Source organism: Papio anubis, chromosome 8, assembly GCF_008728515.1.
Source record: "Papio anubis isolate 15944 chromosome 8, Panubis1.0, whole genome shotgun sequence".
Classification (NCBI taxonomy): Eukaryota; Metazoa; Chordata; class Mammalia; order Primates; family Cercopithecidae; genus Papio; species Papio anubis.
In genome coordinates, this window is record NC_044983.1 from 37,767,462 (window position 1) to 37,792,875 (window position 25,414).

The 25,414-nt window shown below is 36.3% G+C and overlaps 1 protein-coding gene across 1 annotated transcript in view; it reads left to right on the plus strand.

Moving 5' to 3' along the window:
• The window catches only part of LOC101008408 (disintegrin and metalloproteinase domain-containing protein 5), a 135,208-nt gene extending 111,828 nt beyond the window's left edge, over nucleotides 1-23,380 (plus strand). The window contains exons 18-21 of the mRNA XM_021942241.2: nucleotides 308-419; nucleotides 13,034-13,196; nucleotides 14,513-14,563; nucleotides 23,223-23,380. Of these exons, the coding sequence (XP_021797933.1) occupies nucleotides 308-419; nucleotides 13,034-13,196; nucleotides 14,513-14,563; nucleotides 23,223-23,235 (339 nt within the window). The 3' untranslated portion in view covers nucleotides 23,236-23,380. The remainder of the gene's footprint in view (nucleotides 1-307; nucleotides 420-13,033; nucleotides 13,197-14,512; nucleotides 14,564-23,222) is intronic.
• The last annotated feature ends 2,034 nt before the right edge of the window (nucleotides 23,381-25,414 follow it).

The window sequence follows — 25,414 nt, forward strand, 5'->3', positions numbered from 1 at the left end:
TCTTGCTAATCATGCAAGTTAATTTAGTGTCTAGGCTGTCAGCTAGCAAGTAGATTATAATTAGTGGCAAGTTACTGGTAATTTGAGGTATTTGGGCCTGGCTATGGGGGGAGTTAAAAGAATTTTTTAGAAAAAATTTGATTTGATAACAAAAGCTAGATGTACTTTGCATAGTATGAACATCAGCAAGGGAAAATTTAATAAATTTATCTATTTAGATAAATTCTCTAGAATGAGATGCTCTGTGGAGTAAGTATAGATTATTCATTAGTCTCCATCAAAATTATTCTTTTTTTTATTATTTAAGATTTGCAACAATTTTAACCATTGCCATTGTGAAAAGGGGTATAATCCTCCTCGCTGCAAACCAAAGAAAGAAGCATTTGGAAGTACTGATGATGGACACTTAGTACCAGCTGGTTAGTGTTCTTAAAATTGTATTAATTATGTATAGTATGTAAGACAGTAAATTATAGGTTTCAAGCCAGATTACAAAGCAACTAATGTCAACATGCTTTTATTTTATTTGTAAGATTTAAAAAATGTTGACAGTGCAAGTTTGTGCTGTTCTTTCTATATCAGCATTGACATTGTTTACTGAGAAAAAGTATGGCCAATGTTAGGCAGTTTTAAAAGTAGAAATTTTGGTGTGTAAAATTTGACCAGTTAATTTAAACTGTTCACTTTGGATCATCTCCTATATTTATATTTACTATTATATTTATGTTTACTGTATTTATTATAAACTCCTATAAACTAGAGCTTATAATAGTGTCAGTATAGTCATTATTATATTAATGCCCCTAGAATCTTTCAGACTGTCTTTTCTTCCTATTCACTTATAATTGGTTGTCTTTCTCCTGCATTGTAAGGGCTCCATGCTAATCTTTGGAAATTTGCTCTTTCTAATCCTGTCCTGATGTTCCTGAGTGGTATTTTGAGATTAATCAGGCCTAGATGAATTGGGGTCAACTGGAGGTGCAGGGCATACCCTGGTTCTAGAAGGTATAAGTCTACCCCAAATAACTGGGAGCATAAATGGGCTGCGAACTCTACCCTCATCTCTCTCTTTTTTTGTGTGTGAGATGGAGTTTCGCTCTTGTCACCCAGGCTGGAGTGCCACGATCTCTGCTCACTGAAACCTCCACCTCCTGGGTTCAAGCAATTCTCCAGCCTCAGGCTCCCGAGTAGCTGGGATTACAGGTGCCCACCACCACGACTGGCTAATTTTTGTATTTTTAGTAGAGGAAGGGTATCACCATGTTGGCCAGGCCTCTACCCCTATCTCTTTTAGGACCTTGCAAGAAAGTCCTGAAACTTTGGGGCAGACTTATCTGTAGCTTGGATGCTATATAAAAGCATACATAGGCTGATCAGCTTTTTAAAGAGACAGTACAAAGCCACATCAAACTATGTATCAGACAAAAAATACCCCATAATAATTAAGCCTATAACATATAACTATATGCATATATTATTATTTTCATATGATAACATGAAAAATAAATGTTTATTTGAATATGTATTTTCAGTAAACAGTAGTTTACAGTGAGAAACAGAAATTCCTATAATATAGCAATTTAGGGGGTGGAGCAAGATGGCCAAACAGGAACAGCTCCAGTCTCCAGCTCCCAGGGCCAGCGACACAGAAGACAGGTGATTTCTGCATTTTCAACTGAGGTACTGGGTTCATCTCACTAGGGAGTGCCGGACAATCGGTGCTGGTCAGCTGCTGCAGCCCAACCAGCGAGAGCTGAAGCAGGGTGAGGCATTGCCTCACCTGGGAAGCCCAAGGGGGAAGGGAATCCCTTTTCCTAGCCAGGGGAACTGAGACACACAACACCTGGAAAATCGGGTAACTCCCACCCGAATACTGCGCTTTACCAAGGGTCTTAGCAAATGGGCACACCAGGAGATTATATCCCATACATGGCCAGGAGGGTCCCATGCCCACGGAGCCTCCCTGGTTGCTAGCACAGCAGTCTGGGATCTACCGGCAAGACAGCAGCCAGGCTAGGGGAGGGGCGCCTGCCATTGCTGAGGCTTAAGTAGGTAAACAAAGCGGCTGGGAAGCTCCAACTAGGTGGAGCTCACAGCAGCTCAAGGAGTTCTGCCTGTCTCTGTAGACTCGACCTCTGGGGACAGGGCACAGCTAAACAACAACAAAAACAACAACAACAACAACAAAAAGCAGCTGAAACCTCTGCAGACGCAAACGACTCTGTCTGACAGCTTTGAAGAGAGCAGTGGATCTCCCAACACAGAGGTTGAAATCTGAGAATGGACAGACTGCCTGCTCAAGTGGGTCTCTGAGCCCTTAGTAGCCTGACTGGGAGACATCCCCCACTAGGGGCAGACTGACACCCCACACCTCACAGGGTGGAGTACACCCCTGAGAGGAAGCTTCCAAAGCAAGAATCAGCCAGGTACACTTGCTGTTCAGCAATATTCTATCTTCTGCAGCCTCTGCTGCTGATACCCAGGCAAACACGGCCTGGAGTGGACCTCAAGTAATCTCCAACAGACCTACAGCTGAGGGTCCTGACTGTTAGAGGGAAAACTAACAAACAGGAAGGACACCCACACCAAAACCCCATCAGTACGTCATCATCATCAAAGACCAGAGGCAGATAAAACCACAAAGATGGGGAAAAAGCAGGGCAGAAAAAGCGGAAATTCAAAAAATAAGAGCGCATCTCCCCCTGCAAAGGAACGCAGCTCATCACCAGCAACGGATCGAAGCTGGACAGAGAATGACTTTGACAAAGATGAGAGAAGAAGGCTTCAGTCCATCAAACTTCTCAGAGCTAAAGGAGGAATTACGTACCCAGCGCAAAGAAACTAAAAATCTTGAAAAAAGAGTGGAAGAATTGATAACTAGAATAATTAATGCAGAGAAGGCCATAAACGAACTGATAGAGATGAAAACCGTGACACGAGAAATACGTGACAAATACACAAGCTTCAGTAACTGACTCGATCAACTGGAAGAAAGAGTATCAGTGAGTGAGGATCAAATGCATGAAATGAAGCGAGAAGAAAAATCTAAAGAAAAAAGAAGAAAAAGAAATGAACAAAGCCTGCAAGAAGTATGGGATTATGTAAAAAGACCAAATCTATGTCCGATTGGGGTGCCTGAAAGTGAGGGGGAAAATGGAACCAAGATAGAAAACACTCTTCAGGATATCATCCAGGAGAACTTCCCCAACCTAGTAGGGCAGGCCAACATCCAAATTCAGGAAATACAGAGAATGCCACAAAGATACTCCTCGAGAAGAGCAACTCCAAGACACATAATTGCCAGATTCACCAAAGTTGAAATGAAGGAAAAAATGTTAAGGGCAGCCAGAGAGAAAGGTTGGGTTACCCACAAAGGGAAGCCCATCAGACTGGCAAACCTTGAATCTCTAGAGGCAGAAATACCGAAGCAGAAGAGAGTGGGGGCAATATTCAAGCACTGGCAAAAGAGTACTGGCTCCCGAGGATTTCATATCCAATGAAACTGGTTTCATGGTGAAGGAGAAATAAAATCCTTTACAGATAAGCAAATGCTTAAGAGAGATACTGCCACCAGGCCTGCCTTATAAGAGACCACAAGATTAAAAGCAGCAGAAGGAACAACATTTTTAAGCCATTTCTACCAAGCATGCCCAAAATGTAAAAGACCAATAAGGCTAGGAAAAAGAAACTGCATCAACTAACGAGCAAAATAACCAGTTAATATCATAATGGCAGGATCAAATTCACACATAACAATATTAACCTTGAATGTAAATGGACTAAATGCTCCAATGAAAAGACACAGACTGGCAAACTGGATAAAGAGTCAAGACCCATCAGTTTGCTGTATTCAGGAAACCCATCTCATATGCAGAGACATACATAGGCTCAGAATAAAGGGATGGAGGAAGATCTACCAAGCAAATGGAAAACAAAAAAAAAGCAGGGGTTGCAATCCTAGTCTCTGATAAAACAGACTTTAAACCATCAAAGATCAAAAGAGACAAAGAAGGCCATTACATAATGGTAAAGGGATCAATTCAACAGGAAGAGCTAACTATCCTAAATATATATGCACCCAATACAGGAGCACCCAGATTCATAAAGCAAGTCCTTAGAGACTTACAAAGAGACTTAGACTCCCATACAATAATAATGGGAGACTTCAACACCCCACTGTCAACATTAGACAGATCAACGAGACAGAAAGTTAACAAGGATATCCAGGAATTGAACTCATCTCTGCACTAAGTGGACCTAATAGACATCTACAGAACTCTCCACCCCAAATCAACAGAATATACATTCTTCTCAGCACCACATCACACTTATTCCAAAATTGACTACATAATTGGAAGTAAAGCACTCTTCAGCAAATGTATAAGAACAGAAATTATAACAAACTGTCTCTCAGACCACAGTGCAATCAAACTAGAACTCAGGACTAAGAAACTCAATCAAAACCGCTCAACTACATGGAAACTGAATAACCTGCTCCTGAATGACTACTGGGTACATAACGAAATGAAGGCAGAAATAAAGATGTTCTTTGAAACCAATGAGAACAAAGATACAACATACCAGAATCTCTGGGACACATTTACAGCAGTGTGTAGAGGGAAATTTATAGCACTAAATACCCAGAAGAGAAAGCTGGAAAGATCTAAAATTGACACTCTAACATTACAATTAAAAGAACTAGAGAAGCAAGAGCAAACACATTCCAAAGCTAGCAGAAGGCAAGAAATAACTAAGATCAGAGCAGAACTGAAGGAGATAGAGACACAAAAAACCCTCCAAAAAATCAATGAATCCAGGAGTTGGTTTTTTGAAAAGATCAACAAAATTGATAGACTGCTAACAAGACTAATGAAGAAGAAAAGACAGAAGAATCAAATAGACACAATAAAAAATGATAAAGGGGATATCACCACCAACCCCATAGAAATACAAACTACCATCAGAGAATACTATAAACACCTCCAAGCAAATAAACTAGAAAATCTAGAAGAAATGGATAATTTCCTGGACACTTACACTCTCCCAAGACTAAACCAGGAAGAAGCTGAATCCCTGAGTAGACCAATAGCAGGCTCTGAAATTGAGTCAATAATTAATAGCCTACCAACCAAAAAAAGTCCAGGACCAGATGGATTCACAGCTGAATTCTACCAGAGGTACAAGGAGGAGCTGGTACCATTCCTTCTGAAACTATTCCAATCAATAGAAAAAGAGGGAATCCTCCCTAACTCATTTTATGAGGCCAACATCATCCTGATACCAAAGCCTGGCAGAGACACAACAAAAAAAGAGAATTTTAGACCAATATCCCTGATGAACATCGATGTAAAAATCCTCAATAAAATACTGCAAACTGGATCCAGCAGCACATCAAAAAGCTTATCCACCATGATCAAGTGGGCTTCATCCCTGGGATGCAAGGCTGGTTCAACATATGCAAATCAATAAACATAATCCAGCATATAAACAGAACCAAAGACAAGAACCACATGATTATCTCAATAGATGCAGAAAAGACCTTTGACAAAATTCAACAGCCCTTCATGCTAAAAATGCTCAATAAATTCAGTATTGATGGAATGTATCTCAAAATAATAAGAGCTATTTATGACAAACCCACAGCCAATATCATACTGAATGGCCAAAAACTGGAAAAATTCCCTTTGAAAACTGGCACAAGACAGGGATGCCCTCTCTCACCACTCCTATTCAACATAGTGTTGGAAGTTTGGGCTAGAGCAATCAGGCAAGAGAAAGAAATGAAGGGTATTCAGTTAGGAAAAGAAGAAGTCAAATTGTCCCTGTTTGCAGATGACATGATTGTATATTTAGAAAACCCCATTGTCTCAGCCCAAAATCTCCTTAAGCTGATAAGAAATTTCAGCAAAGTCTCAGGATACAAAATCAATGTGCAAAACTCACAAGCATTCTTATACACCAATAACAGAGAAACAGAGAGCCAAATCATGAATGAACTTCCATTCACAATTGCTTCAAAGAGAATAAAATACCTAGGAATCCAACTTACAAGGGATGTGAAGGACCTCTTCTAGGAGAACTACAAACCACTGCTCAGTGAAATAAAAGAGGACACAAACAAATGGAAGAACATACCATGCTCATGGATAGGAGGAATCAATATCATGAAAATGGCCATACTGCCCAAGGTAATTTATAGATTCAATGCCATCCCCATCAAGCTACCAATGACTTTCTTCACAGAATTGGAAAAAACTGCTTTAAAGTTCATATGGAACCAAAAAAGAGTCCGCATCGCCAAGACAATCCTAAGTCAAAAGAACAAAGCTGGAGGCATCACGCTACCTGACTTCAAACTATACTACAAGGCTACAGTAACCAAAACAGCATGGTACTGTACCAAAACAGAGATGGAGACCAATGGAACCGAACAGAGCCCTCAGAAATAATATGACACATCTACAGCCATCTGATCTTTGACAAACCTGAGAAAAACAAGAAAAGGGGAAAGGATTCCCTATTTAATAAATGGTGCTGGGAAAATTAGCTCACCATAAGTAGAAAGCTGCAACTGGATCCTTTCCTTACTCTTTATATGAAAATTAATTCAAGACGGATTACAGACTTAAATATTAGACCTAATACCATAAAAATCCTAGAAGAAAACCTAGGTAATACCATTCAGGACATAGGCATGGGCAAGGACTTCATGTCTAAAACACCAAAAGCAATGACAACAAAAGCCAAAATTGACCAATGGGATCTAATTAAACTAAAGAGCTTCTGCACAGCAAAAGAAACTACCATCAGAGTGAACAGGCAACCTACAGAATGGGAGAAAATGTTTGCAATCTACTCATTTGGCAAAGGGCTAATATCCAGAACCTACAAAGAACTCAAGCAAATTTACAAGAAAAAAACAAACAACCCCATCAAAAAGTGGGCAAAGTATATGAACAGACATTTCTCAAAAGAAGACATTCATACAGCCAACAGACACATGAAAAAATGCTCATCATCACTGGCCATCAGAGAAATGCAAATCAAAACCACAACAAGATACCATCTGACACCAGTTAGAATGGCAATCATTAAAAGGTCAGGAAACAACAGGTGCTGGAGAGGATGTGGAGAAATAGGAACACTTTTACACTGTTGATGGGATTGTAAACTAGTTCAACCATTATGGAAAACAGTATGGGGATTCCTCAAGGATGTAGAACTAGAAGAACTCTATGACCCAGCCATCCCATTACTGGGTATGTACCCAAAGGATTATAAATCATGCTGCTATAAAGACACATGCACATGTATGTTCATTGTGGCACTATTCACAATAGCAAAGACTTGGAATCAACCCAAATGTCCATCAGTGACGGACTGGATTAAGAAAATGTGGCACATATACACCATGGAATACTATGCAGCCATAAAAAAAGATGAGTTTGTGTCTTTTGTAGGGACATGGATGCAGCTGGAAACCATCATTCTCAGCAAACTATCGCAAGAACAGAAAACCAATCACTGCATGTTTTCACTCATAGGTGGGAACTGAACAATGAGATCACTTGGACTCGGGAAAGGGAACATCACACACCGGGGCCTATTATGGGGAGGGGGGAGGGTGGAGGGATTGCATTGGGAGTTATACCTGAAGTAAATGACGAGTTGATGGGTGCTGACAAGTTGATGGGTGTAGCACACCAACATGGCACAAGTATACATATGTAACAAACCTGCACGTTATGCACATGTACCCTAGAACTTAAAGTATAATAATAATAAAAAAAGAAGAAAAAATATATAGCAATTTAACTCTAACAATCCTTTACTGGGAATTTAAATTTTAATTTTCATTTTTATTTAAATTTCTCTTTTTATTTAAAATTTTCAGCCTATATTATTATATATCCTGAAGGTACATAAATGTAAGACTTTAAAAGAAAGAACATAAATTAGCTAATTGCTTGAACTTGGGAGGTAGAGGTTGCAGTGAGCCGAGGGCATGCCACTGCACTCCAGACTAGGTGACAGAGCGAGACTCTGATTCAATAATAATAATAATACAGTCATTTAGCCGCCTTATCTGTGATATCTGGGTCATTCTAGTGTTTGTATTATAATTGTTCTAATTTTTGTAATCCAAGTTCTTAGAAAACACAGTTACAATATTCTCAATTTGAAAAATTATACCTGTGCTCTCTTGATACAACAGTTATTCTGTAGTATAAGTCAAAGATGGACTGTTAACACTGATGCTTTCAATACCTTTGAATTGCACATTTAAGTTACATTAGTCAGAGTGAACACACAGATTGTGGTTGCCAACATCAGCAGTAATGGGAAGAAAAAGAAAAAAAAGCAGCAATAGCAACTATAGAAGATGGATAGTTGGTGCGTTAGTCATTTGACACTAAAACAGTGTTGCTTTTAGTCCCTATTTTTTTCATCTTTTATATTTCATTTTATATTAATATTTTATATTTTATTCTTTTCCCTGCAACCTTCCATAGTAGTTTCCAACCAGAAATTTTTCTATCCCAGTGACAGATTCACTAGTGTGTAAGACTTTCAGTACTACAACTAGGATACATTCTAGGTAAACCTGTATTATTGATATCCTAGGCCAACCACTCTAAGTCTAGATGGAAGTCCAGATGGCAGCACATGAGCCTGCAGTCAGAGAAAACCTTCTAACCCAACTAGTTTCCTTTAGCCATTTGCCATGGGCTCTTCTTTCATCTCTTCCATTCTGGGGCTTACAGGTCTACCCTGAAAGACCTGAGCTGATATGCTAGTTGGCTGTATGTTTTGCCTCCATGTAGTCCCTTTGGAGGCCCTGTATCCAGTCAGGGAGGCCTTGGGCTTTCCCCAGTAAAGCCTGGACTCAGTGTGGGAGAAACACTTGTGATCCTGAATGCATTTTAGGACATAAAGAGTTTGGGTTGCAAAGGTCATCTAAATGAGTCCAGGTTTATTTCATTATCCCCATTCTGCTTACTTTTAATATCACTGATTTGTGTTACCATAATATGACCCAGAAAAAGTGTCAAATTATGGATTAGATTGCCTTAATTATAAGCCAAAAGCATTGTTGACTTTTGTTACTATTTCATGAATATTTTCAAGGAACTTATAATCTGTTTTATAGCATTATGCATATAATCATATAAACATAAGTACATAATTGAATATGTATGTGCTTGTATGTATGACTATTTGCTTTTTGCATATGCTGGAGTCTAAATTCACACATATTTTTGCCTAATTTTCTACTTAGTATATAAAATTATAAAGAGTATATTTTAATCTCCCTTTATGATTTTTCTTTCCATAGTTTTTCATTTTATCCTAACCCCCAGAGATGACCATTAATAATACTATATACATACCTGATTTTCAAAGGTTATTATTAACCCTTTTAATCTTTGACAAGCTCATAGACCAGAAAAAATTATATTCTACTTACATTTCTTTAATGCTATGGGGCTTCCCAGTTACTTGATGGCGATAGGAAATTTATAATTTTTCTGTGAATTACTATTTCATCACCTTTGTCTCTCTATTCTATGCGTTTATTTGACCTTTTATAACATACGCATGCAAACACACATACACACACAAGTGTTGTACAATACTCATAAAATTTACCATCTGAATGCTTTTTAAGTGTTTAATTCCATGACATTAAGTCCATTGTTGTGCAACATCATCCCTCTGCAGAGCTCTTTCCAAGTTGCAAAGCCAAAACTGTAAATCAGTTAAACAATAAGCTCTCGTTCCTCCTCTTCCCAGGCCCTGCAAACTATTATTCTACTTTCTGTCTCTGAATTTGACAACTTCAGTAACTCATGTAAATGGAATGAATCATGCCATATTTGTCTTTTTTGAAAAAGCCTGGCTTTTTTCACTAAGCCTGATGTCCTTAAGGTTCATACATATTGTAGTGTGTGTCAGAATTTCATTTCTTTTAAAGGGTGAATAACATTTTATTGTATGTATATGCCACATTTTGTTTAGCCATTCATCTGTCAATGGATATTTGGGTTTCTTCCATGTTCGGGCTATTGTGTATAATGTTTCTGTGACTATGGGCTTACAAATATCTCAAGACCCTGTTTTCAATTATTTTGTGTATACATCCAGAAGTGAACTTGCTGTATCATGTGGTGATTATATTTCTAAGTATTCTGAGGAATCACCCACCATACTATTTTCCAGCAGCGACACTGTTTTACATTCCCACTAGCAGTGTACAAGTTATTTTCTGTTTCAATTTCTCCACATCCTTGTCAATACTTGTTATTTTCTGTTTTTTTTTTTTTTTTTTTTTTTTTTCTGATAGTAGCCATCCTGATGGGTGTGAAGTGGTATCTTTTTGTGTCTTTCATCCCTGTATAGGTATAATAGGATCTTATAGATCAGAAATTTATCATTTTTAAAAAGGGTATAGTTTTGTTAAAAATTGGTTATTGGGAGATATTTTCTATTATTGTATTTCAGCATTACTTGTTACATGTAGAAAATCTACTGATATTTGTGCATAAGTTTAATCAATGGATTATCACTGTATTGAGAAGTCTATTTGTTTATCTTTTTGGGGATTAACATTTTTGAAATGATGTAAACTGCAATTAATAGTAATTTTGCCACATCTTTTCAACAATAGTTCTGTGAATGGAGAGAGAGATAGAGAGAGAGAAAGAGAGAGAAACAGAAAGACAGAGGGAGGGAGGGAGCACGTACATTCTGGTCTCTCCTCCACTTTTTGTGAAGACAACAATCCCATCAGATTAGGACCCCACACTTATTACCTCATTTAACCCTAATTATTTCTCAAAGTCCTCATCTCCAAACATCATCACATTGGGAGTTGAGGCTTAAACATATGTATTTAGGGGGACACAATTCAGTCCATAAAATTCCGCTCTGTGTTACTCAAATTCATGTTCTTCTTACATGCAAAAAAAATTCATCCCATCTCAAGAATCCCAAAAGCCTTAAGCCATTCCAGCATCAATTTTAAGTACAAAGTCTCATCTGAATAACATCTAAATCAGGAATTTGAGATATGATTTATCTTGAGACAAAATTTCTCCCCAACTGTGAATGTGTAAAACCAGACAAATTATGTGTTTCCAAAATACATTTTATTTTATTTATTTATTTTTTTTTTGAGACAGAGTCTCACTCTGTCACCCAGGATGGAGTGCAGTGGTGCAATCTCGACTCACTGCAAGTTCTGCCTCCTGGGTTCACCCCATTCTCCTGCCTCAGCCTCCCGAGTAGCTGGGACTACAGGTGCCCACCACCACGCCTGGCTAATTTTTTGTATTTTCAGTAGAAACGGGGTTTCACCATGTTAGCCAGGATGGTCTTGATCTCCTGACCTCCTGATCTGCCTGCCTTGGCCTCCCAAAGTGCTGGTATTACAGGCAAGAGCCACCGCACTCGGCCCTGTTTCCAAAATATAATGGTGAAATAAACATAGGACAGACATTCCCATTCCAAAAGGGAGAAATTAGGGGTGATGAGTTTCAAGCAATTCCAAAACCTAGCAGTGCAAGTTCCATTGTATCTTAGGTGTGAGAGTTGGCCATACACTACACACCAGATACCGCAATTGCTTTATCTTTACTTTTCCATATGAACTGAGATATAAATTAAAAGCCTATCCAAATCCTATTTGGCTTAATGTTCTTCCCTCCAGGTCCACTGAGGTGGTGCATTACTTCCACAGTCCTAGGTGGCAGCCCCACTCCCTTGGCTTGGGAGGCTCCCCTGTTCATACTATCTTTACAATGTCCCACCCATAAGGCACTAGGCTAGGGCTACCTGGTCCACTGAAATTAAAAACGAGGCCCCACCCTCTATAACCAAAGAGAATGCAGCCTTGATCCTTTGGTCTGTGGCACCCTGATAATCTTTGAGTCAATGGTGCAATTATTCTTTACTTTTCTTGAAAGATAAAGCATGCTCATAGCCAAATAGCCCTTTTGTCCCATTCTTTTTCCTTCATTTCCAACTGGCAATGTTTCTGCCAGTATAATTCCATCTATGCTGGTATTGTCTTAGATTTCTGATTTCTGCTGAGATGGCTGATTAAATACATTATTCACATTCATAATCTCTTTATCAAATGATTTTCTAGCCCCATCCTTCGTATTCTCTCCAGAACACGTTTTCTGATTTTGGGAAATATGGATAGGCTGAGAATTTCTGGTTAACAATTATTTTAATTACTTATTTAATCCATCTCTCCTCTCTTTCATTTTACCATAAGCAGTCAGGAGGACTCAGGCCATGTCTTGAACATTTTGCCTAGGGGTCACCTCAGCTGTTATCCAACATCAGCTTGCAAACTCTATCTTTCACAAAACTTTAGAACACAATTTAGCCAAGTCTTTGCCATTTTTTTTTTAAACAGGAATGGCTTTTCCTTCATTGTCCAATAACATGTTGCTTTACTTCTGTCTAAGACCTCACTAGAAGCACCTTTAATATTCGTATTTCTCCCAACATTCTGTTCATGATTATGTACGTATTCTGTAAGAAGAGGTAGGCGTTCTCTTTTCTCTCAGTGCTCTCACCAGAATCACCTTTAATATCTATATTTCTATCAACAGTCCTTTATTGCAATCTAGGCTTTTTTTAGTTTGCACCTTAAAATGATTCCAACCTCTATCCATTTCCCAGTCCCAAAGCCACAGCTATAGTGTTAGGTATTTGTTAGAGCAGCACCTCCTATCTGGGTACCAAAATCTGTATTAGTCAGGGTTCTCCAGAGAAACTGAATGAATAAGATATTAGTTCATCATATGGTGGAAGGCTGAGAACTCAAAAATCATCAATAAAACACTAGTAGCATCCCACTTTATACTTTAGTTTAGTGTTTTTGTTTTTATTATATTCATTTTTTATATATGAAAGAAATGTTTAATGTTTGGAAATGATGTTGGTAATGATATCTTCTCCTTTTCATTAGGATAATAAAATCTCTGATGTAATTTAAAATTGCTATTTTTCATTCCAGAGAAAAGTTACATGGAGGAGGGAAGACATGCCCCTTTTCAAAAACAACGGTTTCAACTCATTTTCTACATTTCACTACCTGTGCTTATTATTACTACTGCCATTTTAATAAAACGGAAAAAATTGAGAGAGCTATGCTATAGAGGGGAAACTGAAAGTGAGAGGTATGTATATACATATATATATAATGTACACACAAATATATGTAAAATATATGTACATATATTTACTCTTATTACATTTAGAAAGACAAGAAAAATGTATTTGTGTTTCATCAGAAATAATCTCCAGCTGTAGGTAAGGCAATATAAAGAGAGGCTCAGGGAGACATTTACAAAATGGTTTGATGCCCTTTGTTATTTGTTTTGATATTGTTTCTCATCTCACAAATTACTAAAACCACACAGTTTACCACTAGTATCATGGTAAGAGCAGACATGGCTGCCAGGGGAATTTTGGAGGTTTATTTAGCCTCTTAGTTCACCGACCCTGTCCATAGAGTCATATCACCTATGAGCTCCATTAGAATTACATGACACTGCATTTAAAGGGAACTTCCAAAAACTAATTTATTAGATACAGATTCTCAGGCCAGTGATGAACATCTTTATTAGCACACCTAGAGAGGTATCTATAAACCTATTTTGACAATATTTGTTTTTCTAAATATAGATTTTGCTGATTTGTAAAATCATTTCTTAATTAGAAACTACATGTGTAGTTAATAATGTCAGGTTAAAGAGACAGGAGGCACCACCATGTAGGAAGAGAATTACACTTAGCTTCGGGAAACCTTGTTTTAAGTTATAAATCTTGCACGTAACCCTGTAATACTGTGAGTAAGTGATTTAATCTTTATTTACTTAATATTATTCTCTATAACTCTACAGAATGGGGGATAATAATAGCTTTTCAATGTATCTAAACTTTTGAGTACATCAGTTTAATGAGTGAAATCATCATGCTATCTGTAACCAGTTGCACAAAATTTTAAACTTCATATTGAGCCCCTTAGTCATAATTTACAATATTTCATCACAGATATATTTACATCTAGTTTTACCCTCCAAGAACTGATGCAAAGATAAAACACGTTTATATTTTCTGAGAGAGAGAAAGAAATATATTGAGCTGTATATAAAAAGTATTTAAAATTTGTGAGTGCTACTTTATGTTTTGGCTTATTGGAACTGAGAAATTAGGGATATCATAAAATAAGGGGACCTGCCTATATAAATGTGGGCTTACAAACATAAATTATTGATTAAATGTAGAATGAGAATGAGAAGACTCAATTACCAGACTGAGGTAACTGATGGCGTTTGTTCTAATATTGAAACAGTACCTGTTTAAGTTGTTAAAAGGAGATATTCATTTATTTGAATCGCTGTTTCTTTGAAGAACAGTTTTCATTCAGGTATTTAATTATTCAAGAATTACTATTTTCCTCACTTTAAAACAAAGTTTATCAATTTTATAGCTCTGTGTCACAAGAAAGCAGCAGTAACAGCAAGTCATCCCTCAGTGAAAGGTGAGTATAGAACTATGTGTTGAATCATTTTGCATTGTAAGTTTTGATCATTGCTTATGAGCACTTAAAAATGGTTAGTTTGAAACCAAACTTTTTTTATATATTTGTTTAATTCTGTCTATAGGTTATTTTATAATAATAAATAATAAAAAACTTGGTTTTGTGATATCTCAGCCTCTCGTTCTTGACCTATAAAAGGAGAGATTTTTGTGCACTCACACTAGCAACTACCATCTATTAGCATGTAAATCATGGGTTTGTTTTTTTCCTTAGCATTGGGTAGGAGCATTTGTGTTTTAGTGATATTTTACTGGCATATAAAAAGATAACTGATGCTCTAATTAGCAGTACCAACCTTGTTGGCATCAGGGATGGGTTTAGTGGAAGAAAATTTTCCCATAGGGAGTGGAGGGGGATAGTTTCAGCTCACATCATCAATCATTAGTTAGATTCCCATAAGGAGTGTGCAACTTAGATCTCTCACACGTGCAGTTCACAATAGAGTTCATGCTGCTATGAGAATCTAATGCCACTGCTGACCTGACAGGAGGCGGAGTTGAGGCAGCTTTGGGCCTCAGATGAGCCCCAGGTGAGCCCCAGTACTATGCTGATCTGGGAGGCTGTAGGCTTCGGGTGTGACACAGCAGGGTACCGGCTGTGATGGCCACAGGAGTGCTCATGTCTCCCCTTTCCCAATTCCAGGCAGCCCACTGCACAGACAGATTCCTTCTTCCTGAGGAAAAGAGAGAAAAGAGAGCAAGGGACTTTGCCTGTGAACATAGGAATTTCTCCCTATTTCCCTCCAAGTCCATCAGAGTTGTGTATTTAGGAGTCTGCAAGAGATACAGCATATCTGGGCTTAGAGATCCCTCTAGCACTGAAATGCCTGTAGAGGCAACAGACTTAAGTAAATTAATACTCAATCTCCTTTGAATTCTTGGAAAGTCCTTTGAAGAAGGGCAAGTAAAAACAAAGCCAGACTGTGAAGACTAGAATAAATACCTAGAGACAGTGATAGACTGCAATACAATAGTAGTAGGGGCCTTTTAACACCACACTTTCAGCAGTGGTCAGATCATCCATACAGAAAATCATCAATGAAATATTGGAATTAAACAACACTAGATCAAATGGCCCTAATTGACATTTACAGAATATTTTATGTAACTGGTGCAGAATATATGTTAATTTCATCGGCACATAGATCATATGTAAGGCCACAAAACAAGATGGAATAATATCAAGTATCATTTTGAAAAACAGTGGAATGAAATTAGAAATCAATGAAAAGAGGAACTTTGGAAACTATACAAATACATGAAAATTAAACAATATGATCTTGAAAGACCAGTGTGTCAATAAAGAAATTAAGAAGGAAATATTTTTTAAAATTGAAGGAAACAAAAATGGAAACATAACATACCAAAGTCTATGGAATGCAGCAAAACCAGTACTGAAAGGAAAGTTTATACCTATACATACTGATACCAAAAAAGTAGAAAGACTTCAGTTACGCAACCTCATGGTGCAATGCAAGAAAGAAAGCAAGGACAAACCAAACCACAAATTAGTAGAAGAAAATAAATAATAAAAACTAGAGCAGAAATAAATGAAATTGAGAATTAGAAAGGTCCATGAAACAAGAAGTTTGTTTTTGAAAAGATAAACACTTCTTTTGCTACATTGACCAAGAGAAAGAAAATAATGGATTGAATACTTAAATGAAAGATATGATTTATATGAGCACAAATCAGATAAAAAGACATTGCAATTGACACTTTAGTAATTTAAAGACAGCATTAAAGTAGAGATATTGTGAGCAAATGTGTGTCAATAATTTGGAAAACCTAGAAGAAATGGACAAATTCCTAGACACATACAGTCATAATGAATAATGACATAGTAGCTGCAATAAAAAGTTTCCCATCCAAGAACAGTTCAGGACTAGATAGCTTTAATATTGTATTCTACCAAATATTTAAAGAAGAACTAGTACCAATTTTACTCAAACTATTCTGAAACATTGAGAAGGAGGGAATATTCCCAATATCATTCTACAAGGCCAACATTTCCCTCAAAAACCATACAAATACACAGCAATAACAACAAAAACCTACAGGCCAACATCATGATGAACATGCAAAAATCCTCAACACAATGCTAGCAAACTGAATTCAACAACACATTAAAAAGATTATTTATCACGATCAAGTAGGATTCATCATAGGGATGCAAGGATGGTTCAGCAATGCAAATCAATAAATATGATCTATCACATAAATAGAATCAAGGACAAAATCCATGTGGTCATTTCAATAGATGCTGAAAAAGCATTTGGTAACACTCAACATAACTTCATAATAAAAACTCTTAATGTAGTTTAGCAGGAACATATCTCAAAACAATAAAGGCCATGTATATCAAACTCATAGACAGCAGCATTCTAAATGGAGAAAAATTGAAAGCCTTTCCTTTATGATGTAGGACAACACAAGAATGCCCATTTTGCTTCTTTTATTTATCATAGTATTGGAAGTCCTAGTCAGAGCGATTAGACAAAAGAAAGATATCAAGTTTGTCCAAATTGGAAAGGCAGAAATCAAATTCTTATGTGCAGATGATATGATCTCATACTTAGAAAAATCTAAAGACTCCTCCAAGGGGAAAAAACTGTTAGAGGTGATAAATGTAATTGGTGACATCGGGGGATACAAAATCAAACAAAAATTAGTAGCATTTCTATATGCCAACAGTGAACAACCTATAAATAAATAAAACAATCCTATTTACAACAGCTATAAAAATACCTAGGAATAAATTTAATTATAAAAGCGAAAGATTGCTACAATGAAAATTGTAAAACACTTAACTAACTGTCTGTGGTGGCTCATGCCTGTAATCCCAGCACTTTGGGGGGCCAAGGTGGGTGGACTGTCTGAGCTCAGAAGTTCGAAACTACCGTGGGCAACATGGAGAAACCTTGTCTCTACTAAAATACCAAAAAAAAAAAAAAAAAAAAAAAAAAAAAAGCCACGCACTGTGATGCAAGCCTGTAATCCCAGGTACTCGGGAGGCCAAGGCAGGAGAATCACTTGAGTGTGGGAGGCAGAGGTTGCAGTGGGCCAAGATCATGCCACCACATTCCAGCTTGGGTGACAGAGTGACAGAGTGAGACTCCATCTCAAAAATAAATAAAAATAAAAATAAAAGTAAAACACTTATCAAAGAAATTAAAAAGGACACAAAAAAGTGGAAATATATCCCAAGCCCATGGATTGGAAGAATTAATACTGTTTAAATATCCATAAAACCCAAAGCAATCTGGAGATTCAGTGCAATCCCTATCAAAATACCAATGACATTCTTCACAGAAATAGAACAATAATCCAAAAATTCGTATGGAACCACAAAAGATAGGCTCTTTAACAAATAGTGTTGGGAATACTTTATATCCTCATGCTAAAGATTGAAATTGGGCCATTATCTTATACACAAAGGCCAACACAAAATAGATTGAAGACTTAAATGTAAAATATGAATTATAAAACGCTTAGAAGAAAACAGAAAAATCTTCATGACATTGGTCTTGGCAATGATTTCATGGATATGACATGAAAAGCACAGACAACCAATGAAAAAAAGACATATGGGGCAACATTAAACTCAAAAGCTTCTTCATAGCAAAGGAAATGCTGAAAATCCAATGGAATGGGAGAAAATATTTGCAAACCATTTATCAGTTAAGGGGTTAATTCCCAAAATATATTAAGAACTCTTTCAACTCAATAGCAAAAAACTAATAACCTGATTAAAAGTTAGTTTAAGACTTGAATAGACATTTTGCCAAATAACATATATAAGACTCTTACAACTCTATAGCAAAATATCTAATAATTTAAAAAATGGGCTAAAGACTTCAGCAGACATTTCTCCAAAGAAAACATACAAGTGGCAAATAAGCATATGAAAAGATGCTCAATTTCGTTAACTATCAAATGTATGCTAATCAAAACCACAATGAGATTCACCTCACACCTGTTAGGATGGATCTTAAAAAAAAAAAAATCAACAATAGCGAAATGTTGAGGAGGATGTGGAGAAATTAGAATCGTTGTGTATATTGTTGGTGGGAATGCAAAATGTTGAAACCATTATGGAAAATGACATGGAGGGTTATCAAAAATAAAAAATACAATTACCATATAATCCAGCAATTCTACTTCTTGAAATTTATGGAAAAGAGTTGAAATCAGGAAACCAAAGAGATATTAGCATTCCAATGTTCATTGAAGCACTATTCACAACTCTCAAGTGTGGCTACAACCTAAATATCTGTCGATGAATAAGTGGATAAAAATAAATGTGACACCTCTCTCCTCCTCTCTCTCTCTCTCTCTCTCTCTGTCTCTCTCTCTCTCTGTGTGTGTGTGTATCTAATGGAATATTATTCAGCCTTAAAAAGGAGATCCTGTAATATGTAAAACATGGATGAACCTTGAGGACAAATACTGAAATAATTCCACTTATTTGAAATATCTAAAAAGTCAAACTCACAAAATTAGAGCAGAATGCTGGTTTCCAGGGACTACGGGGTGGACCAAATGGGTAGTTGCATGTCAGTGGGCTAAAGTCTCAAATATGCATGGTGAAAATGTTCTAGAGATTTCATGAAAAACATTGTCCCTAAAATTAACAAATCTGTATTGTACACTTAGAAATGTGGTAAGATGGTCGATCTCATGCTGTGTTCTTACTATATATAGCACAACTTTTTAAAAATAAAAACTTTTGCCATTCAAAAGATACCCTTAAGAAGGGAAAAAGGAACCGTGAATGTGGAAAAAATCTTTGTAATACATATTTCAAATGAAGGATTCACATTCAGAATATATACTGAACTCCTACAAATTGATTAAAAAAAGATGAGAATATAATGACCAAAATATTTGAAGAAACACTTCACAGAAGATGATATCAAAGGGGCACAGAATATGAAAATGTGCTTAATGCCATTACTCTAACTAAGAGATGAATTAAAATCAAAATGATATTTTCCTAAACCACTACAACAGTTTCTAAAATTAAAAAAATGGACAACATCAAGGATTGGCAAGGATATCAAGCTACTAAAACTCTCACGTGGTGCTGGTATGAGGGTATTCTGGTACAGCATACTTTTCACTACTGTTCAGGAGTTTAGCATCTTCTAAACCTGAATATTTATGTAATCTATTACAGCAGTCTGTGCTCATTCAGGGAATAGAAACAACACAGTGATTTAAGTAGGAGATGCAAGTATAAAGACTAATTTACCTATAATAGAAGAGTAACTATAAGATATTGGGAAAACATCCTCTTTATGAGACCCTAGTGGAGAGCACATAAGGAAGAGCTAACTTAGAAGTGAGTATCCTTCCCATGCTTGAGGTGGAAAAGATATAGTTGCCTCAGTGGAAAAGATGTAGTTGCAACCTACTGAATGGCAGGGGAAGTTTATTCATTTTCTTGAGTCAGATCTGGTCGTCAGTTGTGTGGCATGCAGAAGGAAACCACCTAGAGCACAGAAAACCATAGTTGAGCTGCAGCTGGTGGCCAGGTATGAGGGTATGTAGTAGAAGTGGGGGTGTCAGTTCAGTAAGAGGACTGAACCTCAATAATCAGATGTGAAATTCAAATTACAAACACAGTATGATACTACTAAATACATGCTAGATGGCTATCATTGTTAACAACTTACAATGTCAATTAGTGAGCATATGGAACAACTGGAGCTTTTATATCCCTTGTAGGGAATGTAAATTTGCAAAATCAATTTGGAAAACTGGTAAAATCTATTAAGGCTTTGCTAATGCCTATTTTATAACCCAAAAGATTCCACTCATTGGTGTGTACCATTAGTAATGTGCACATGTGTGGATCAAGAGACATGCACAAGAATGTTCATGGCAGAACTGGTTGATGAAAACACTGGAAACAACCTGACTTTTTATCTTATTGCCTTCTTTCCCAATATCAGTAATATATGTATATGTGGGTCTCTGTTTATTTAACATAAACTCAGTCAAAAGGTTTTTGGAGACATGGCCAAGGATAATCAGGAAAAAGATTCTGATATTCATATGAAAGAAAAATATGTGGTATCCAGGTAAACCTTAGTATTAAATAACATGAATTAAAATATAAATCTGTTGTTTGTTTGTTGATTGATTGATTGATTGATTGCTTGATTTTTTTAAGAGAGGGAGTTTCTCTTCATCACCCAAGCTGGAGTGCAGTGGCATGATCATAATTCACTGCAGCCTCAACCTCTGGGGCTCAAGTGGACCTCCCATCTCAACCTTCCAAGTAGATGAGACTACAGGCACACATCATCACTCCTGGGGAATTATTTTTTGTAGACATGAGGGTATCCCTGTGTTGCCCAGGCTGGTCTCAAACTCTTCAGCTCAAGTGATCCTCTTGTCTTGGGCTCACAAAATGTTGGCATTACAAGTGTGAGTCACCCATTCCTGGCCTACTTATTTTTTTAAAGTGTATTTTCTGACTAAAATATCTAAGAAATTTTGGTAGATACATGAATTAAGACAAATATTTTCATAATTAAAATAACTAAATAAAATCTCCATCAACAATTGATATGTACATCTTCTCAAATATTTTTCTAAGCAAAATATTAAAAATACTTCTTTTACTTTGAGAATATTGTGGACAAATTTTTATATATTAAAATGCAGTCATATCATTTTGTGGGATGTTGTATTCAAATTAAAAATAAATCATTTATTTTATGTTAGAAATAACAAATGAAGGTCACAAGTGAACACTCCGATAGTTGATTTCTCAGCAAGGCAAAGTTTACTTCTGCAGAAAGGTGCTGTTCATTAGTTTGGTCACCATGAGTGCACACCGAACAAAGGAAAGCAGCAGCTTTATCCCTAATGCATTGAGTTCCTACTGCTGTGTCCAGTCTCCATTGGCTAGAGTTGGACCACAGAATCTAAGCTAAACCTGATTGGCTAACTTGAGAAGTGCAGGGATGCGATTATACTGGCAGAAAACAGTTTTGGTGGGGTTGGGGGAGGAGGGGATCAAGCAGGGGTGGAGGGAGCATTGTGATGGGAGGGGTGATTAACAGAGTGAGTAGCAGATGTGGAATGTGGGCTCTATAGATAAAGACTGTGAGGAAGTTTGTTTCCCAGGGCAAGGGAACACAGAGAGTAAGGGAGTCTTGCCTTGAAAGCAGGAAACAAAAGACTAGGAAACTTAAACAAGTTAACCCTTTGAAGAAGAATGTCTTACTGTATTTAACATCTTAAAAGTCTATGATTATGAATGTTTGTGCTACTTCCAGTTTTTAGTTATTACAAATGCCCTGTAATAAACATTCTGGTATGGATATATATCTGTGAGCAATTGTCCAGTTATTGCCTGAGATAAATCCCCAGAAGATATCAAGAATAAATGTAGTGTAATATGAAGACTTTTGTTGTTTTAAAATATCTATTACTAAATTATCAGTCCGTTTGTATCCATTTGTAACTTTCATAATTTATTCATTTATTAGCTAGTTTGGATATGTGAGTGATATACTTTCTGAGCCCTAACATATCTTAAATTTACTTCTTTTATTATACTACCTTATTGAATTTTCTTTATAATTTTCCACTATGTTACTTAGTAATGAACTATTTCTATAAGGAATATAGAAATAGAAGTAGAAAATACAAAATTTGAACATATGGAATTAGAGGCATTTTGAGACTCCCTTTAGTATGAAGGAAGCTTATCATGTTTTACCTTTAAAAAAATCCCTTCACTAATCTTTCTGTTATGTAAATTGAGATTTTAGACCTAGCCTACTGTTACTAAATTTCTGCTTTTAAATATTGTTTATTTTGATTCTAAAATATTTTGTCTTTTTCAGTTTTATACTTAAGTTTACAACAAACATTTTGAATTCATTTTATATTTAACTGGTTTCATTTTTTGAAGTTCTAAAGAATGATTTTAACTTTTAATGGTGTTAAGAGCCATTTTCTAGCCAGAGAACTTGGAATGCTCGAATCTTGACTTTGCCATAACTTTCTTCTCTTATTCAATAAATAATGTGTGTATGTGAGTGTGTGAATCATTCTTATTATTATTGTAGTAGTAATGTATAAAAAACATTGATTAAAAATATATATGAGAGTAAAAGAATGAAATGGTAATCTTCATTAGCCCCAGCACCAGGGATGATCATTCTTAAAAAATTTCATTATATAGATATATACACCAATGTGCATGCATGCGTGTGTGTGTATTGTACATGTTGGTGTTATCTAATAAAAAGGTACTTAGAATTACCGCCTTTTAATTTTAACATAAAATCATTGCATATGTTTAGAATGGAGTTTTCAAGGCACTTTATTTATTGACCTAAATAGTTACCAAACATGGATTTAAAAAACCAATGTACTTTCACAAGTCACTTCTATTATAAAACTGAGAGTATTGTCATTTGAGGTAACAGGTAATATTTTTCTGGAATTTTTATTTTTTTAATGTTTTTGCTTTTAATCACCCATAGTTTTAAAATTACTTGAGTTAGAAATGTGTTAGCTACAAGAAAGAAAAATGACCAACACTGGCATTTTATTTGTTTTGTTTTCTCCTACAGCACCAGTCTCTAACAACCTTGAATGCTAATACTTGGAGAGAGGAGAGTAACAAATACATCATCAGAAACGGACCCGAACCAAGGAGGAACAAAACACAATTTCTCTCTCACTGTGGAGGGTTTTAAACTGTGAAATAAATCATCCGGCCTGAATCTCATGACTTATGTCCATTGAATTCTCTGTATTTGCAGTCCAAATTCTACCTTGTCAAATTTGGATCCATAAGATGCTCTGAATCAGGTGAAAGGAGCCTAAGACCTTACTTCATCTAATAAAGCTAAGAGGGACTGCCAGTCAGCCGCACAGCAGAGTATCTGTTTCCCCTTCTGCTTCTTAGGTTGACCAGAATCTCTCTCAAGTCTGACCTATCCCTTTTCTTTCAGAGTTCCTAGCCTCTAGCTAGTCTGTGACTGGTTACAGTGACTTTTATGCAGATGATATCTGAGCCCAGTTCCTCTCTTCTTACTCCTGCTTATTTTTGAAAGTTGTAAACCCACTTTAGTGTGTTAAAATACTTGTTTGCCAAAAGTAGATTTACCGTAAAGCTAGGGAAGCAAAAACTTAAGAACAACTTAGTTGCACAGATTCTCTTTAAAGTCATGAACCTAACTTTGTATTCTTAGAGTTTATCAAATTATTTATGGTTCAGGCCCCATTGAGCCTGAATCATGTCTTCTCTTCACACGTTCCTTTGGCAGTGGTGTGCTAGAGACAGCTCATATCATCTCGCCAGAGCTCACCAGTTAAAGTTTCAGAATATTTGCAAGTCAGTTGTTAAACAGCCATTATAAAAAATACTACTTAAATCTAAATACATTAAAAACCAACATTCAAATAACACCATTTATTCATTATTTTTTATTTTTATCTTTGCTTTTTAGGTTATGACCATTGCATCTTTATGGTTGAACTACTATACTATGGTAATGTGTGACTTACATGTATTACCAACTCTTCCAGAAATATCAAATGGTAGCTTGAAATTAGCCTTTGCTGAGACTGATAAACCTATCGTTGTGGACTTCCTCTCCCTCACATCACAGAAATAGCTGTATAATAATTGCTAGCAAATCACTGTTCCTGGGGATAGTTCACCTTTTTTCTGTTTTTGTTTTTAATAGCTTGTTGAAGGTACTTTTCTCTCATTGCTCAAATCTATCTCCAACTCTTTCTGAATATGAATACCCAACTGGTCTCAAAAAAATTGGGTATAGAAAGAATATAACTAAAGACAATAAAGGCCATGTGTTAAAAATTAAACCCCACAGCTAACATCATACTGAATGGGGAAAAGCTGAAAGCTTTTCTTGTAAGATCTGGAAGAAGGCAAGTTTCCCACTTCTACTGCTTTAATTCAACATACTATTGGAAGTACTAGCCAGAGCAATTAGGTAAGAGAAAGAAAATAAAAGGCATATAAATAGGAAAGGAAGAAGTCAAAGTATCCCTGTTTGCAGATTACATAATCATATATTTAGAAAATACTGAAGACTTCACCAAAAAAAAAAAAAAAGTTAGAAAAAATAAATCAAGATAGTAAAGTTGCAGAATGCAAAATTAACATACAAAAATCGGTAGCATTTCTATATACCAATAGTGAACTATCTGAAAAAGAAATCAAGAATCAAGTTAATTTACAATAGCTACAAAATTTTAAATATCTAGGAATAAATCAAGAAGGTGAAAGAACTCTACATGAAAAATATAAAAGACTGATAAAAGAAGCTGAAGAGAACACAAGTAAAAATGTCCATGTTTATAGATCAGAAGAATTAATATTGTCAAAATGTCCATATTTATCCAAAGCAATCTTCAGATTCTTCAGAAATCTCTATCAAAATACTAGTGAAATTCTTCCCAGAAATAGAAAAAACAATCTTAAAATCCATATGGAAACGGAAAAGACTCTAGTAGCCAAAGCAATCTTGCAAAAAGAACAAAGCTGGAGGCATCACAGTACCCACTTCAAAATATGCTACAAAATATAGTAATGAAAACAGCATGGCACTGGCATAAAAAAAGTCACATAGAACAATGGAATCAAATAGAGAAATAAATCCATGTTCAGGGCCAGCTAATTTTCATCAAAGGTAGCAAAACACACATTGGGAGAAGTACTGTCTCCTTTGCCGAGACCAGCTTGGTCAGGGAGACCCTAACCCAGTGGCACTAGAGGAATTAAAGACACACA